General features: G+C 35.4%; 1 protein-coding gene across 3 annotated transcripts; it reads right to left on the minus strand.

Annotated features, from left to right (window-relative positions):
* Positions 1–1,913: 1,913 nt before the first annotated feature.
* On the minus strand, positions 1,914–14,543 carry LOC113401630 (SWI/SNF complex subunit SMARCC2). Of its 3 annotated transcripts, none has more exons than XM_064217986.1 (20): positions 14,285–14,543; positions 13,953–14,072; positions 12,549–12,662; positions 10,192–10,360; positions 9,876–10,030; positions 9,510–9,653; positions 8,875–8,999; positions 8,610–8,716; positions 8,203–8,324; positions 7,771–7,952; positions 7,255–7,396; positions 7,030–7,150; positions 6,475–6,611; positions 6,086–6,275; positions 5,657–5,811; positions 5,333–5,447; positions 4,970–5,113; positions 2,881–3,090; positions 2,682–2,784; positions 1,914–2,591 (listed from the first exon to the last, which is right to left on the minus strand). In XM_064217986.1, the coding sequence occupies exons 1-20, from the start codon at positions 14,399–14,401 to the stop codon at positions 2,462–2,464; spliced, it is 2,802 nt and encodes a 933-aa protein (XP_064074056.1). In that variant the 5' UTR covers positions 14,402–14,543; the 3' UTR covers positions 1,914–2,461. The 3 variants fall into 3 exon arrangements, with proteins under 3 accessions (XP_064074056.1, XP_064074057.1, XP_026497403.2); XM_064217987.1 differs by having other exon boundaries at positions 1,915–2,591; positions 6,475–6,614; positions 12,558–12,662; XM_026641618.2 differs by having other exon boundaries at positions 1,915–2,591; positions 6,475–6,614.
* Positions 14,544–16,271: the final 1,728 nt, after the last annotated feature.

The raw sequence follows: 16,271 nt of genomic DNA on the forward strand, positions 1-16,271 counted from the left end.
AAAACGCACAACAATAAAATCAGGGTTCGGTGATATGAATATAGTTCAATTTATTTTGATAGTAATATATCATATTGATTCTTATCATTATACTTTCGATTGCTTACCGAAATATTGGTAGTTTTTATAGTAACTGAAACCTTATAATAATACTCTAAAGGAAGTGATAATTATTTTTACACCGTCGTTATAATCGCAACTAGCGTATAAGGCTGCAGATCACGGGTTCGAATTCCAGTTTGTTTTAAGTAAATAATAATATATGAATATTCCCTGACAGACTTTGTGGTAGGGCTTTGTGCAATCCCGTCTGGGTAGCTACCACCCACTCATCAGATATTCTACCGCCAAACAGCAGTACTCAGTATTGTTGTGTTCCGGTTTGAAGGGTGAATGAGCCAGGGTAACTACAGGCACAAGGGACATAAAATCTTAGTTCCCGAGATTGGTGGCGCATTGGTGATGTAAGGTATGGTTAATATTTCTTACAGCGCCATTGTCTATGGGCGACCACCTGATGGTATCAGGGGACCTATTTGCTTGTCCGACTACCGATATCATAAAAAAAACAATATCAAAAACTATATTGCTTTGATTTTTTGATAGAGTATTAAAATATTCCGATACTAAAAGGATACATCGACATTATTATTATTAATTCAAAATTGATAATCACTTATCATAAAAAAAAAATATGCTAATTTATATTATAGTCTTACGTAATTAAAATAAGATTTTTTTTTCACAAATGTATTTATTAATTAAATTATAATGAGCCGAGATGGCCCAGTGGTTAGAACACGTGCATCTTAACCGATGATTTCGGGTTCAATCCCAGGCAGGCACCACTGAATTTTCATGTGCTTAATGTGTGTTTATAATACATCTCGTGCTCGACGATGAAGGAAAACATCGTGAGGAAACCTGTATGTGTCTAATTTCAACGAATTTCTGCCACATGTGTATTCCACCAACCCTCATTGGAGCAGCGTGGTGGAATATGCTCCAAACCTTCTCCTCAAAAGGAGAGGAGGCCTTAGCCCAGCAGTAGGAAATTTACAGGCTGCTAATGTAAAAAAAAATAATTATAATATGTTATTTGGATATTATTAAAATTATATTGGATTAATAGAATATTTCATTTCCAACCCTAAATAAAACACATATTCATATTTATCATTTATTTTATAACATGACGTTATAGGTGATTCCTACGAGCTCACATTTATTTATCTATTTACAGTTTACTCAATGCAAAAGGACTAATTAAACTTCAATAACATCCTATATTAATAATTAATACATTAATCGAAATATGTTCTATTGAAATATAGACAATTCTAGGTATGAATCATGTATCTTCTGAGAATTGTCAGTTTTTGCAGAGTAGAAAATTATATGTATAATCCGTACGGGGACTTTTTGATTTAAATAAAAATTAAAACTATATTAAATATAAGCAATTAAAATGGTGTTATGTATGTAGTTGTTTTTATCGCAAAAATGCAGGTAATCATCATCGCTAATCAATTTACAATAATAAAATTATACGGTATTTAATGCTAGTAGAGATTCTATGTATATTTTTTATTTATATATGAAAAAAGATGAAAAGATAACATACATCGAAATAATGATTGGAGTTTAGTAGATAATTACTAAGATACGTTTACGATCCTTTTTTTAATTTGCAGTTTATCGCGACTTCAAAATACCATGAATTATCAACGATATACATTGTCAACGATAATGACACGAATGTAACGCATAATTTCGTAATCATAGATATTTTTTGTTTTATTCTTCATAATGTATTTTATTTAACAAAAATTATCCAAATAATTTACATTGTTTCCGTTTTTCTAATAAAATTTATTTATAATAATTGTATTGTGTATTGTTATATAAACAATTTAATTGATTTATGATGATAATACACGTTTGAATTTTAGATGAGTGATAATTTTTTCAAGAAACAATTTATCACGTGTTATCAGCGAGCTTTCAGGATGTGTATCGGAACGGAACTCATCATCTATAAGTACGTGATGAATTTTTATCGTCACTTTAATATTAAATTCTGATTGTTATAATTAGGTTTTATTGATAACGCTTTTCCTTGTAACTCATATTTAATCTTGCTAACATTACTTATATAGGTCAATTAAAAATAGCCAGCAGATTCACCTCATCAGACACAACATGACCCACAAACAAACGCAACACCTGATAAGTTCTTCCCGATAAACTCGTTTCTCCTCATCTATCGAAATTTGTAAAAATTGGAATACACGAGTAATAATTTAAATGCGCTCCATACATTAACATCATAATTCCCACACCGATATCATACAAAATATCCATTCGTCGGCATCGCCGCATCGTCACGCGTAGCGACACCGCGCCCGGTCGCTCATATGTTGGCGTATGTGTCGGCGCAGGTGTCGGCGCGGCGCGGCGCTCAGGCGTGGTGCGCGGGCGGCGGCTGCGGCGCGTCTGCGGGCGGCGCGTCGGGCGCGCCGGGCGCCGCGCTCGCCGCCGCCGCCGCCGCCGCCGCCGCCGCCGCCACGCCGCCCGACTCCGCCTGCAGTCTGCGCACGGAACGGCGAACACGTTATGCTCTCGCTCATCATCGATGGGAAGGAATCACCAGACTATCGCCTTGTAACGATTTTTTTTACCTTTGAATAGCGTGGTTTCTCGCCCGGAACTCGGCCGCCTTCAGCTGTTCCAGGTGGAACTGTTGACGTTCCTGTATCAGCTGTTGCCGTTGATACTCGAGACCTAGAAAATTTTCGTTATGTCAGGAACGATGAAAAGTAGAAAGCGGGTAGAGCGCGGCAGAAACTAAAATGCCTAGTATGTGACTTAAATCCTGACCTTCTCGCTCTCGCTCCATGGTTGCCTCGAGTTCCTCGAAGTGCCTCAACTTTATCTCCAGCTTCTTCATCTGCGTCTCGACGAGAAGAGCCACGAGGGACTTTATCTTGCGCTCCTCGACTCCCGCGAGATGCTTCGCCTTCACGGCGGCAGCCGCAAGAGCTGCCGCTGCCGCTGACTGTACCTTGGAATCTACCGCTGCTGGCGCTTCTGTGATGCAATACATTTTTTGTATCACTTAATTTTTGCCAATTAATCACTATAAATATTTTCTTTAAAATAAACATATATAAAATGTACATATTATATATACAAGGCGTTATTATATATTGTATTAGGTCCTTAGGTATGAAATTAGCGTTTTACATACTTAACGTACTAACCACTTTGATCTGAAATATTAAGAATTTAATCAAAGAGGGGATATTTCAGACTCAAATTTATAAATTCATTTAACTGGTACATTTGAGTTTTGGAAACGTCATAAATTTGTTTTTTCCTCATTCTTTTTTTCTTTGGCGTCGCTTATTACCGCACAATGGAAAACATGAAATATCGGTATATTTACGAATACGAGATCTACCGTGGCACCAGTGCTGCAGAAACAGCTCGAAGGATTAATGACGTGTACGGCGCTGGTGTCGCAAAAGAAGGCACGGTACGTTTTTAGATTCAACGTTTTCGTTCTTGAAATATCGACCTTCAGAACCAAACCCGTGGACGGCCGCAGACCAAAGTAGAAAATGAAGTATTAAAGACTATTGTGGAAGCGGATCTATCGCAAAGCTCTTAAGAGATAGCTGCAGGCTTCGGGATAAGTGATAAAACTGTATTAATCCACTTGAAGCATTTCGATAAGCAAGCAAAAAGTAAAAAAAACTTGAACTATGAATTGAGTGAATCGAACAAAAATGAAGGTATTTTAAATCGAATCATTACTTGTGATGAAAAGTGGATACTGTACGATAATCGGAAGTGCCCGTGGCAATGGCTGAACCCTGGAGACCCAGCCAAATATTGCCCTAAACGAAAATTTACTCAGGAAAAAGTTACTTGTGAATGTTTGGTGAACTAGTGCCGGTGTCGTTCACTACAGCTTTGTAAAATCTGGCCAAACGATTACGGCAGATATCTTAAGGAAGAACTAGCTGTTAAACAACCGAGATTGGTCAGTAGCTCTAGGCCATTACTGTTTCACGACAACGCAAGACCACACGGAATTTGGACAACTTATTTGGACAATGAAAAAAATTCAACTCCGATGCGGCAGTCCAAACCGCCTTCAAGGAGTTTATTGATTCATGCCCCCATGGTTTTTTTTTTAGTAAAGGGATCAATAAACTACCTATGAGATGGCAAAAGTGCATAGATAACAACGGTGCATACTTAGATTCATTTAAAATATTTTACAAAAAAAAAACATGACTTTATATTCCTCCCGTACAAAACGCCAATTTAATATAATATGTAACGAGAACACAAAATTATAGACGATAAATAAGTGTGGTGTTATTATTTGACGACTTTCAGGCATATAAATTTAATTTATACTCAAAAATTGTTGTTCCAAACAGTACTTAGTATATATTTTATCATTGTTCTATAAATTGTTCTTTTCAGTAAACAACGCTACTGGGAAAAGTAAGACGGAATTACGTTCGACTTTGCTATCCCTCTCGCTCATACCACACAGTCATGACTAAAGTTGTCATTGTTTATTTTTTTTTATTGCATTGTTGCGTTGTTAAATCAATTTCGTTTTTAAATTTAGCATTAAATTGTTTTTTTTTTAACATTTATATAACTGAATATAAAATAATTATCAAATTGTGTTGAACACATCTACAACTATTAATTTTTGAAGAATTGATTGACAAATGTGTTAATGCTGTGATATAAAAAAATACTTATTTTTTTATATAAAAAATATATGTATGCTAAAAATGTAACGAGCAAGGACTTATTGCTTATATTTTTATTTTCAGTTCAGCGTGATGCTTAGTTGTGAATGAGGACGACAAAAGCTCAAGATTGAAATTTTTAGTCTGTGTCGTACAATTGTTAATCATCATTGACTATCCCAACTAACCTGGCGGTGGGGTAGCATCGTCCTTGGTCTCTTTGGCTTCGTCTGCGGGCGGCGCCTCCGCCGGCTCCTCCTTCACCTTCGCTTCGCCCTCTCCGTCCACTTCCATTGCTTCTTGTTTTACCTCTGATCCTTCTTTTTTCTCTACTGCGGGTGAACATTAATCTCTCATAAAATCAATTATTTTTAGCAAAACTGTACCACCAGTGCCTTTTAAGAATAAAAGGCAAATTTGAAGTTTATCATATTTAGATTTAGAGAACATATGAAGCTGAATATATGTTATAGAACTAATAGGCATAACAAAACATTCGAGGCATGATCCAAAAGTGGTATGCAACTTAATAGCGGGGCAGGAGGCGGTACCTGCGGGCGCGGCGGGCGCGGTGCCGGCGATGCCGGTGGCGGCGAGCGCGGCGGCGGGCCCGTGCGCGCCGGCCGCCTTCACGTGCGCCTCCATCATGGCCGCCGGGACCTCGTCCTGTGCAATGTCACTAGCATGATACGTCACCGCGGACAAATTTTAGCACTTTACATAATAAAATTAATTTAATTTAAGCCACGATCAAAATCCTCAACCTGATGAGTCCACTGTAAAGTAACAATTTATTTATTGTCATTTTTTTTACAATAACTAACTTTTAGGGCTTATATGAATGTAAACAAACATAATTTTCATAAAATGTTTACCTTAATAGCAGAAAATTCGTCCATAGCAGCTCTAGTGGCTTTGGAAGCGATGCGCGGATCGACTACGGAAGCCAGGAACGCAACTGTACTCATCACGGGATTGCCGGTCTTGCTGAATGGAATGGGTTGGTAGGCTAATGGACCCAGGACACCACCTGCGAAAAAACAACATTTAAGTGAGTATAAATATTCAAATTCAACTTACAATATAAAAATATTTTTGATCTTTGTATTTTACTCTTAGACTCAGTGCACACTGAAATAATTACAACTTATTTTTAGGGGTATAAATTAGTTTACATCAACTTTGAACATGTCCATAGAGATTTTACCTTTCCAATAGACAAATGTTTATACATACAATACTGATTTCTGATTGGTATATACCTTATAACTATTATTTATGTCCCTATGACTAAAATAACTTACTAGCTGAGGTATCATTCAAATATGGGTCTTCTATGGGCAGTCGTAGGAAGTGCAGGATACACTCATCATGTGTTCTGGAGCCCACGTGCGCCGCCACGCGGTTCCAGTCGTCTCGGTGCAGTTCCAGTGCTTCCAACAGCAAGAGGGTCTCCTGTTCTGTCCATTCGCGCCCCCGGGCTCCTCCACGGTACTGAGATATATCAAACTTATATGCTTGCTGTTTTTATAAGGCAAGTAGAAATAGCATAAATTTCGTTCATATATAGATACAAGTATAATATATACAAACAAAATCGGGCAATCATCATATTTAAACTATTCCAAACATCGAAGTCTACAATTTTTTTTTGGTTATTTAATAACATCTCAATATTATCTAAACAAGTTACTTGGTCCATCTTGAGTCCAGGTGCGGTGCCCAGTTCGATGGTGGGCTCCGCCTTAACGTTGGGCTCGGGCTTGACGGGCGCGCCCGCATCCGCGCCGTTGGGAAGGCCGGCCTCCACCTTCGGCACCGCTACGTTCTCTGCTGGAATACGCCGCAAAAGTAGTGTATCGAGTTATACGAACGGTTCATGATATTAAATTTCAAAAGGTTTTCAAGGCTATTCATCAAGAGCAAAAGCATATGTAAAACAATTTAGTGGTACATGTACTGTTCGTACTCTTGCAACATTTCAAGCTGAAACATTACAAATTTGCGAACTAGACCTAAGATGAGCCGTGATGACACGGTATTGTATTGTTAAGTAACTTCGAGATTTCCACTATGCAGTATTTGTTAAATTACCTAATACCAATTCTGGTTGATAGAGTACCAAAAATATAATATATTAATTTGATTATTTTTCAGATCATCATTAGCATATAGGTAGCGATTATCTAAAATGGCAGTTATAGTCGAAGAACATTGAAAATAGATACTATCGGCTTCATGTTTTTACCTGGTCTAGGTTGAGTAGGTCTCGCCTGCAACGGCTGCAAACCGGACGGAGTGTCGGACAACACGTGGAAGTGTGACGTGGGCGGCGGGCCCATGGCGGTCGGACGAGACTCTGTCTCCACCTAGGACACACCAAATTATTTTTATAGTGTACATTTTATGACGTCACACCACAATGAGGAACAGAAGACAACATGTATCTGAAAATAAAATCCGCGAGCGCGACCTGGTAGTTGACGAGCCCCCACTGCTCGAGGAAGCCGTGCACGCGCATGATGGCGCACACGTCGCCCGCCAGGTTGCGCCGGCACGCCGTGCTCGTGAGGTACTCCGTCGGGTTCAGGCGGTACGTGTCCAGCATGAAGTTCCTGGGGGAGACGGCCGATGTGTGAACATGGATTATTGTTTACAATGAAAAATTCACTTGAAGCTTTACGATTTTCTATGCATACATTTAATGAAAGTAGCCGACGTCTGAAGATACATTTTGACTGGGTTTTGTCTTTGACATTGCCAACATTATAAAGTTATATTACGGTGCTACAAAAATGAAGCAATTCTAACATTATATTGCAATATTTAGAGAAGAATTAATAATACACTGTTAAATTATTAATGTAATTTAATTTATAATATATATATATATATATATTAGAAACTATTACCAATTATTGTATTTACACTTGAGCAGAAGTTTAATTTATTAACAGTATACACATTTTTATAAAAAAAAAAAACAAACCTATATGCCAAATATATCTCGGGAGTCTTCGACTTGTTTTTATTGTTGAAGAACTCGGGTAACGCTCTTTTCTCGATGGTGTGTATGGAGTTGTAGTCGAACCACGCCGAGTAGGACGGCACTACGATGTGGTGAGTTTGATCCGTTACATTGTCTTCCAACTCTTCCTTAGTTAGCATCTCCTGATGATATCATTATTAAGTTTTATTTTACCACTATGAGTTTGAATTAAATATTTCATTTCTTTTAGCTTTGAAATTTTGTTTCTTTAAATAATAATAATCCAATCATGTTTTTTTTGAGTGTAGAAAATTGGCATCGATTGAAATAAAATGGTGTATCTGTTAATCATTATTTATAGTTCCGTTTTACTTAAATAATATAAAACATGTTATTCGTCCCCCGCCGCGGCGCCGGCGTGTGGGGAGTTACCTGCGTGTTGGAGTCGCTGTGCTTGCCCTGCGAGTCGTCGTGCGCGTCCATGGCGGGCGCGGGCGTGGCGGGCGCGTCGGGCGCCGCGCTCGCCTCCGCCGCGCCCGACGCCGGCGCCGGCGCTGCGGGACAACGGCTAATGTACTATGCGGGACTAAATATCGAAGATGTGGCACATTCGTGAATAATTCATGGACTTCTCACAGTGCCAATGTCTATGTGCACAGGGCAGTGGTGGGCACATTTATTAAGGTTTTCTATTATATTTAAATAAAAAAAACTGATTTCATACAGAACTCTTACATTGTTATTTACAACAAAATACAAAATAATTTGATAAAAATAAGCTAGGGAAATTTTGATGGTTACTCGAATAATAAAGTTAACTGACAAATAATTAAACTAACTGTCAGTAGACCGCTCGCTCTCAGGTGTGGGTGCGACATCAGTATTGTCTCTGGACGCGTTATCCTCTTCTTCATCACCGTCGTTATCGCGACGCTTCGCCACACGACTAAACCAAAAGTTGAATAAAAACACACACATAATTACTAGATTTTGTCCACGAATGAAGTATATTTAGTGTTTGAAAAGCATTTTTATGTCGAAATAAAGCTCTTGGTTATAATAAATAATAATCGGTCATTCGTGAAATAGCTCAATTATTCGTACCTCTTTCTCTTCCCGTGTTTCTGCGGCGGCGGAGATGGAGATCGCTTCCTCTTACCCTTTTTACTTTTCCCTGACGGCTCCGACCCGGGGATTAGATCGTCAACGGACAGCCTCAACTTGTGTACCTAAAATGTACAGTTAGTATAAAAATACAAATAAGGTTTTGAAGAATTAAAATGGGTTCCGTAGCATTTTACGAATGGTTTAATTTAAGAAAGAACAAATCTTTGTTGCAAATATCAAATCAAATCGAATTCCTTTATTCAATATAGAAGCATTACCAATCCTCTATCAATCGGTTTGGATACTGAAATACTGATACTGAGCGGTTAATCATTGTCGATTTGTAATTATTTAATATTACATAAGTTTTACATATATTTAATATCACAGAGAAATAGACAGGGGGCGAACGTTTAATTCTCAAGGTATGCTATCAAAAAACTAAACTCACTAATTACATTTACCGTTGCAAAAAAGTATTCGTTTCTAAAAAAAAAAAATTACGAAAGATACTTAAAGATATTGTTAAGAGGCCTCGACTTTTTGTAATAAATTGCATCCAATGTGTTATGTGTTTTAATATACTATGAACGTATTGCTAGCTACAAATCTCATTGCGAGTACTGCCTCACCTTTTTCTTGCCGTTGACATCGACTTCGTAATCCTCCTCGTTCATCCACTCGTTGTACTGCGGCAGGTCAAGCGCCCACGTGGCCGACACGCGCCACGGCTCCGCCCGGTTGCACTCCCAGCTCACATTCTCGGGCACGTCCACCTGCCACATACAATTATCAATATAACTACATGAGGGGAGTTGTTCTCTTGATTAATTTTGGTACCCTCTCTAAGCAATTAAGTTTTGGGGATTAACAATTTTATATTTTTATATCGGCACAAAATATATTGAATTTCTTTTAATCTCAGCAAAAGTAGGCAAGTTTCGAGTCGATATCGTTCAATCAATGACGTATAATAATAAGATTCATATAACACTTGCCGGTAGATCAGACTGTGCCCAGGTGTCGTGGCTGTCGGGGAAGTAGTACCAGTGTATAAGAACGCTGTTCCCACGTTTGAATACAGGCCGAGCGTACTCTTCCTCCAGAGGATCTACCGCGGGGTGAATTATATGCGTTGCATCTTCTTCGTCCTCTAAAAAATACATTGTTATTAAAAAACTTTAAATAAAGGGTATTTAAATTATGTTAATTAATAAACCGAGATATTAACCGTTAAAAATTGCGGTTAATCTTAAACTTTAAATATGTATGTATTATGTGATTTTTTGAAAAAATAACTTCAATATGACTCACCGCAAATTTCTCCCTGATGATTGACAATGATATCCTTGACTTTATTAGCAGTGGCTTTGTCTACTTCTGGGCGTATGAAGATGCAGGGTGAGCGTATTACTTCAGCTCCCAGGAGAGAAGATTCGATTTCCATCATCATTTGCACGTTTAAGTCTTTTCGGGACGGATTCTGCAAATGGAAGAAAGAGGGAGAGGGGAAGAGAAGAGAGGGTACAGTGTTAGCAGATGATACTATCCATAATTCTAATCTCAAAATATTTTGAAAAACTATTTTATCAGAGAAAATTCATAGCTCTCATAATTTTATCTTAATGGGTACAACCATATCGATCTTTACAATTATTTTAATTTTAATTATAAAAAATAAATTGACAATTAATATTTTAAGCAAACAGTTTGTAAGAGGTAAATAAAAAAAAACATGCAACAATGAAAAGTGAGTCACAATCCCAATTCACATAATTAGTGATAGAAACAAACTGTTATGAAAACACATGTAACACAAACATTTTGTTTTATTAAAAAACAAATGATTCCACATTTATTTCCCAGAGATCCCAAACAGAATGGAACATTGCATGAAATGAGCACGTGAAATGAAAGAATATATACAGATTCAGATGTTCAGGATATTGTGATAAGTGTTACTGAAGTCCAGATGCTGAGAGTTGCGTTATTGAGTATCAGCATTCTTTAGTCACGATCAACCGACAGACTAGACGTCACGAAGACTCTCAGTGAACGTTCTCAGCGGCCGGACTTTAGACAAGAATATATTTTAATAACAATCATAATGTGTACAATTTGAATGTATCACTTGTGCTTTCAGTTTACAAAAAGTAAAAAAAAAACGTGTATCTTATAATTCTTTTAAATTTAACATTCCTGGTGCTAAAGTATTGTAACAATTCCAAGAAAATTTTGTTCATATTGTAAATTGATATTTTAAATTGTCTTTTTTAAGAATTAATAACAAATAGGACTTATTTGAATTTGAATAACTAAACATCATGCTTTTAATATTTGGAAAAATTGTGCTGTTGTAAAACTTTTTATAAGAAAATAATTATTTATTCATTTGAAATTATAGTAATTTTGTTTACTAATGTATTGTGTAATGTATTTGTTAATGACTTATAATATCATACCCACAATATCGTGCGATTGGGCAACGACACGCGTCTCGCGATTAATAACTAATAACAATTCTTACATAAAGAACGATAGAAAAATTGTGCAGTAGTAGGTTTTTTATTGAGTTTGAAGACAGGGCGATCAAATGGACCACCCCATCGCATCCAACATTGTTATACTGGCTCACTCACACTTCAAACTGGAACACAATACAAAGTATTGCTGTTTGGCGATTGAATATGTGATGAGATGGTGGTTACCATCAAGTAAATCACTGTTTTTCTTACTGTCATAATTGTAAAAATATGTTGAAAATACTTTAATCATTTCATAACAACTAAATTTAAGAACTGTTAATTCTATTCATATTGTGATGAAATGAGGTCAAAAATTAAGTATATTTGAACAGGTTTTCTCTTTAAGGTAATATTTTTCTTTTATAATCATTGATATATTCGTAGATCATGTCCAGTCATTATGTCGAACAAAATGGCCTATAAATGCATATGAACCAAGAACACTGTTTTTTTTTTTAAATGGATACATAGGATGACTAGGATTTGGATCAAGAATTTTTCACCTACACTTTATTCCAATTTGACAGCCAATTGACGCGATATCATTGGTCGAGAGCTTGATTAATCTATGATATTCACTATGGATTTGCGAAAAGATGGCGTTTTGAACGTCGACGAAACTGTCGGAATTTTGGAAGTAAAATTAAAGTGGAAATAAGTAGTTAAGTGTAATACTGTTGTATTATAAATAAAGATATAAAAATCATAAACTCTTAGTAGTACACAATATAGCTGAGTTATTAGCAAATCACAACAAATAAATGTGAGGTTTGTTTATCTTTTTTCCTACTTCCATTGGAATAGGCTATACAACGAAAGGGTCGTTGTCGAGATATTGTTGGAGAAAGTGAACAATTATGAGATAGAATTTAACTTTATGTTGTTTTCTTTCTTGTTATATATGAAAAAAATATATATTCTTTAAAAGTTTTATAGCACAAAATACCTGCAATGTTATTTTTTGTGTTTAAAATATACATAATGACTGTGCAATTGTGCAATGACTTATTACAATAATTATTATTTGTGCTATAATAAATCGCGAGACACGTGTCAATAGATGCATTGTTATGCCTTGCGGCGGGTCTGCGGGGCGGGGGCTGCGGTCTGCGGGGGCGGTGAGCGAGGCAGCGTGCGGGTGCATACCTTACCGACCTGGAAGTCGAACTTGCGCCACCGTTGCTCCGACTTGAAGCGGAACATGGTGGCGAGCACCGTGCACAGGGACCCGCCTGGTTTCATGTCCATGAATACTTTCATCTGAAATGATAACAAATTACAGTCAAAATCTGTTATAACGACATTGAAGGGACCACTCATATTTAGTCGTAAAAACCGGTGATGCTTATTTTTTTTATGAAGTGGTATTATTGAATGTGTAGGTCATAGGCAAAATATATTAATGAATGAAATTAAATTATATTTCGTTTATTTCAATCAAAACATATACATATTAAGAAAGAACAATGTCATTTTCCTGTATGCATAAAATCTGTAATTTTAGTTTGTTTGGAACACTTCTGTCTTGTATACACATTTTGTAATTCACGTTGGAGTTTAATCAGCGTATCATTATAATTTCCCTGCATGTGAAACTGTTCATTAAAAAGAAAAATCTTGCGCAATACACTAACAGCATTGAGACCATCATTCAAAGTTGCCACTGTAAATTGTTCATCATTTTCTTCTTGAACTTCTCATCTCATATCATCTTCCGAACCAGTGCACAAATCGCAATAGACCTATCTACATCAATGCACTCGTTTGCTTCAGTAGTGATTGTTTACAATATGGCTCAGCTGGTTGTTCTACAGACATAATTCTCCAAAAACATTAGTCAAATGTGGTCATGTAATGCAGTATTTTGTAGTAAACAATGTCGTACAAAGCAATATTTTTGATAAGACAGTTATATAGCATTCAGCCGGGACCTTTGATTTTGATCAATATAACCAATATGTTGTTCTAAACGATGTCGTCATACACGGTTTTAAATGTATTATCATTAGTTTTTTGTAAATATTAAAGATTTAGTTAATTTACATAAAATATTATACCTTTAATGTTATGTAATGTAATATTTTTTTTATTAGCCTTTTCTCAGTGTTTCACCATCACTTATCATTCCCTTGATCTATACCATATATTTTGGAAGCATATGTACCGCACAGTGTTTGTCAACAGTTTGAAAAGTATCATCATCATATTGGATGTTTAAAGAGATTATGTGCTCGATTAAATGATGCTTTTAAAAAATCACATCATGGTCACTTTAACAGCACCATAGGGTTAAGATATTAAATGGTGTATTTATATTGTGTGCATTTTAAACAAAATATGGTACAATTACATAAAAAATAAACAATTTTTCTGATGATTATGTGCCATGTATTTGATTTTGAATTAGCGACTGGCTCATTTTATTATTATTCATTAAATTCTTTTTTTTTTTTTAATTCTATCTTAGACTATTTGGCAATAATTTTTCACCACATTAAAAATTTAATCTGCTTTATGCAAATGCATGTGTATAGAATTACTTATACTCACTGGAAGTCTCATAAACGGAGGATCAGTTGCATTTTTTCCCAACTTATTCTCCTGATATTGAATAAGCTGGATGACCAGTTGGGCCAATCCCTCTTTGGTTGGTGGATCAGTTTGGACATGCTAAAAATCATAATTATGGACATTGTTAATAATATTAAAAAAAAAAATTAAGCAAAATACAATTTCTTATTTCAAAAATCCACTTATAATATTACACATTATAAGCCAGATGTAATTGCTAAGCATGATATTAATTTATATTTAATACTTTCATTTATTTACGATAAGATATACAATCACAATGTAATTGTCAGTCATCATCTCTTATTTACCTTTTTGCAGTTTTTCTGTAACCACACACGAATTTGGTCAAATTGAGTCAAAGATTCCGCCGACTGGAAGAACTCAATATTTGGGCCCCCATCTTTCTTAGGGCCTAAAGTTGTCATTGTAGTGAATAATCTAATTCACTTTCTTATTCAATCACCAAATACACAAACTATTCTTGTACAACTAAATGTAACCAAATGTAAAACCCAAGCGTCGCTACGATACATACACCGACTTTGTTTTTGACATCTACTTCACCGGTGTTGCCAGTTGCCCCTCTTTAGCTTTTTTGTTTAATGCGTGATTTATCCCTTTAGAACAATAACTAATGCTATAAAAATCTTATTCAAATAAAAGCCAAAGTATAATGTCTCTGACATTAAAACACAGTTTATACAAGACTGAGTGAAAAAGAAAAGTAATGGTTTTTAATACTTTTTTATTTTAAAATAAATAATGACATAAAATGACTGAATGAATTCTTTGTAATTATAATAATTTAATAATATTTAAAATAAATTTGGAGCCAAAATAATGGATTTATTATGATTTTTACTAATCTACATATATAAAAGTAACATACCACTCACTTTAATTAATCATGAAATCTCAGAAACTGAAACACCTATGTACAAACTTGAAATTTGGTAGGTAGGTTCCTTATAGACATAGATATAGACATCCGCTAAGAAAGGATTTTACGAAACTTTATCCCTGAGGGGCTAAAACGGGGTTTGGAAGTTTGTGTTTTAAATTTCGCGTGGGCACATTAACAAAATTATGATATTGTATTCTTAACTAACTTAAGTTTTGCGGTCTTCATCGTCGAACATACCTCGAGGTGCTAGTGTCGTGTGTTATATGGATGACACGTTTAAGAGGATCTGTCAGCTGGCTTTTGAATAACATTTTATGAAAAAGATGCGCTACAATTCATAATTACAGAGGAGCAAAATAAAGATTTTTTTACAAAATACCTACTGTATCAGTCAGTATTGAACCCACTGCGGAGTTAAGGCTTCCTGTCCTCTTGAGTATAGAGTTTGCAGCTTATTCCACCACACTGCTGCAATATACATATGACAGAATTTAATCCAATACGTCGTCGTCGAAGGATTCTTTACGATATTTACACAAATTAAGTATCTATTTAAAATCTCATTGGAGTTTACCCGGGTTGAACACGCAATTTTCAATTCGGAATTATGTATTCAAGACACTGGCCTCTCAGTTCAGTGGGGTTATTATGGTTATACCATAACAACTGTTGTTAACAAATATTTGTTGCGGATTGATAAGTGTTGCAGTCGATAAATCAGTATTTTGGAGTATTATGCTACTGCATATATCCAAATTACTATATATACTGATAGCAACAGTTGCTTTGCTTCAACAGTAATAGCCCCACGAGAGTCTTTACTATTTGTACAAGTTACGTCAATAACTCCAATAAATACTTATGTTTAATTAAGTGTAAATTGAGAATTGTATGTATTATGATAAAAAGATGCGAAGATAGAATAAAAACGAATAGGTGATTATCATTATAATAATTACACAAACTGTAATTTTCCTTCTATCCGTTCGATTTCATATAATTTCGATGAAAAAAATATTTCTGTTTGAAACTGTATATAATTTTTAGGAAAAAATTATAATATTATACGAAAACTTCAAAAAGAAAATGAAGAAAACTAGTATATAGTGTACTTCAAAATGTATGTACTAATTCATAAAATAGATGAATAACGTTAAAATCAGCATGTAGCTTATATATTTCAAATTGGAATAATCTCTTATGTAAGTTAACTTTCAGCTATAATTATAAAAATATACTTAACACAGGTGCTTGTAGTGTATATACACTTATTTATACATACTTATGTAAATTTTAAGATGCTGGAAAATCAAATCAAATCAAAATATTTATTCGAGTAGGCTTTTACAAGCACTTTTGAATCGTCATTTAACAAACTATTTAAAGTAGGT

Source organism: Vanessa tameamea, chromosome 20, assembly GCF_037043105.1.
Source record: "Vanessa tameamea isolate UH-Manoa-2023 chromosome 20, ilVanTame1 primary haplotype, whole genome shotgun sequence".
Lineage (NCBI taxonomy): Eukaryota > Metazoa > Arthropoda > Insecta > Lepidoptera > Nymphalidae > Vanessa > Vanessa tameamea.

Coding starts and splice junctions, on each gene's coding strand:
- LOC113401630 (XM_026641618.2), bottom strand. CDS start 14,401: ATGACAACTTTAGGCCCTAAGAAAGATGGGGGCCCAAATATTGAGTTC. Junction 7,397..7,770: donor GAGATATATTTGGCATATAG/GTTTGTTTTTTT, acceptor CGTCTCCCCCAG/GAACTTCATGCTGGACACGT. Junction 5,114..5,332: donor CGCGCCCGCCGCGCCCGCAG/GTACCGCCTCCT, acceptor GTTCACCCGCAG/TAGAGAAAAAAGAAGGATCA.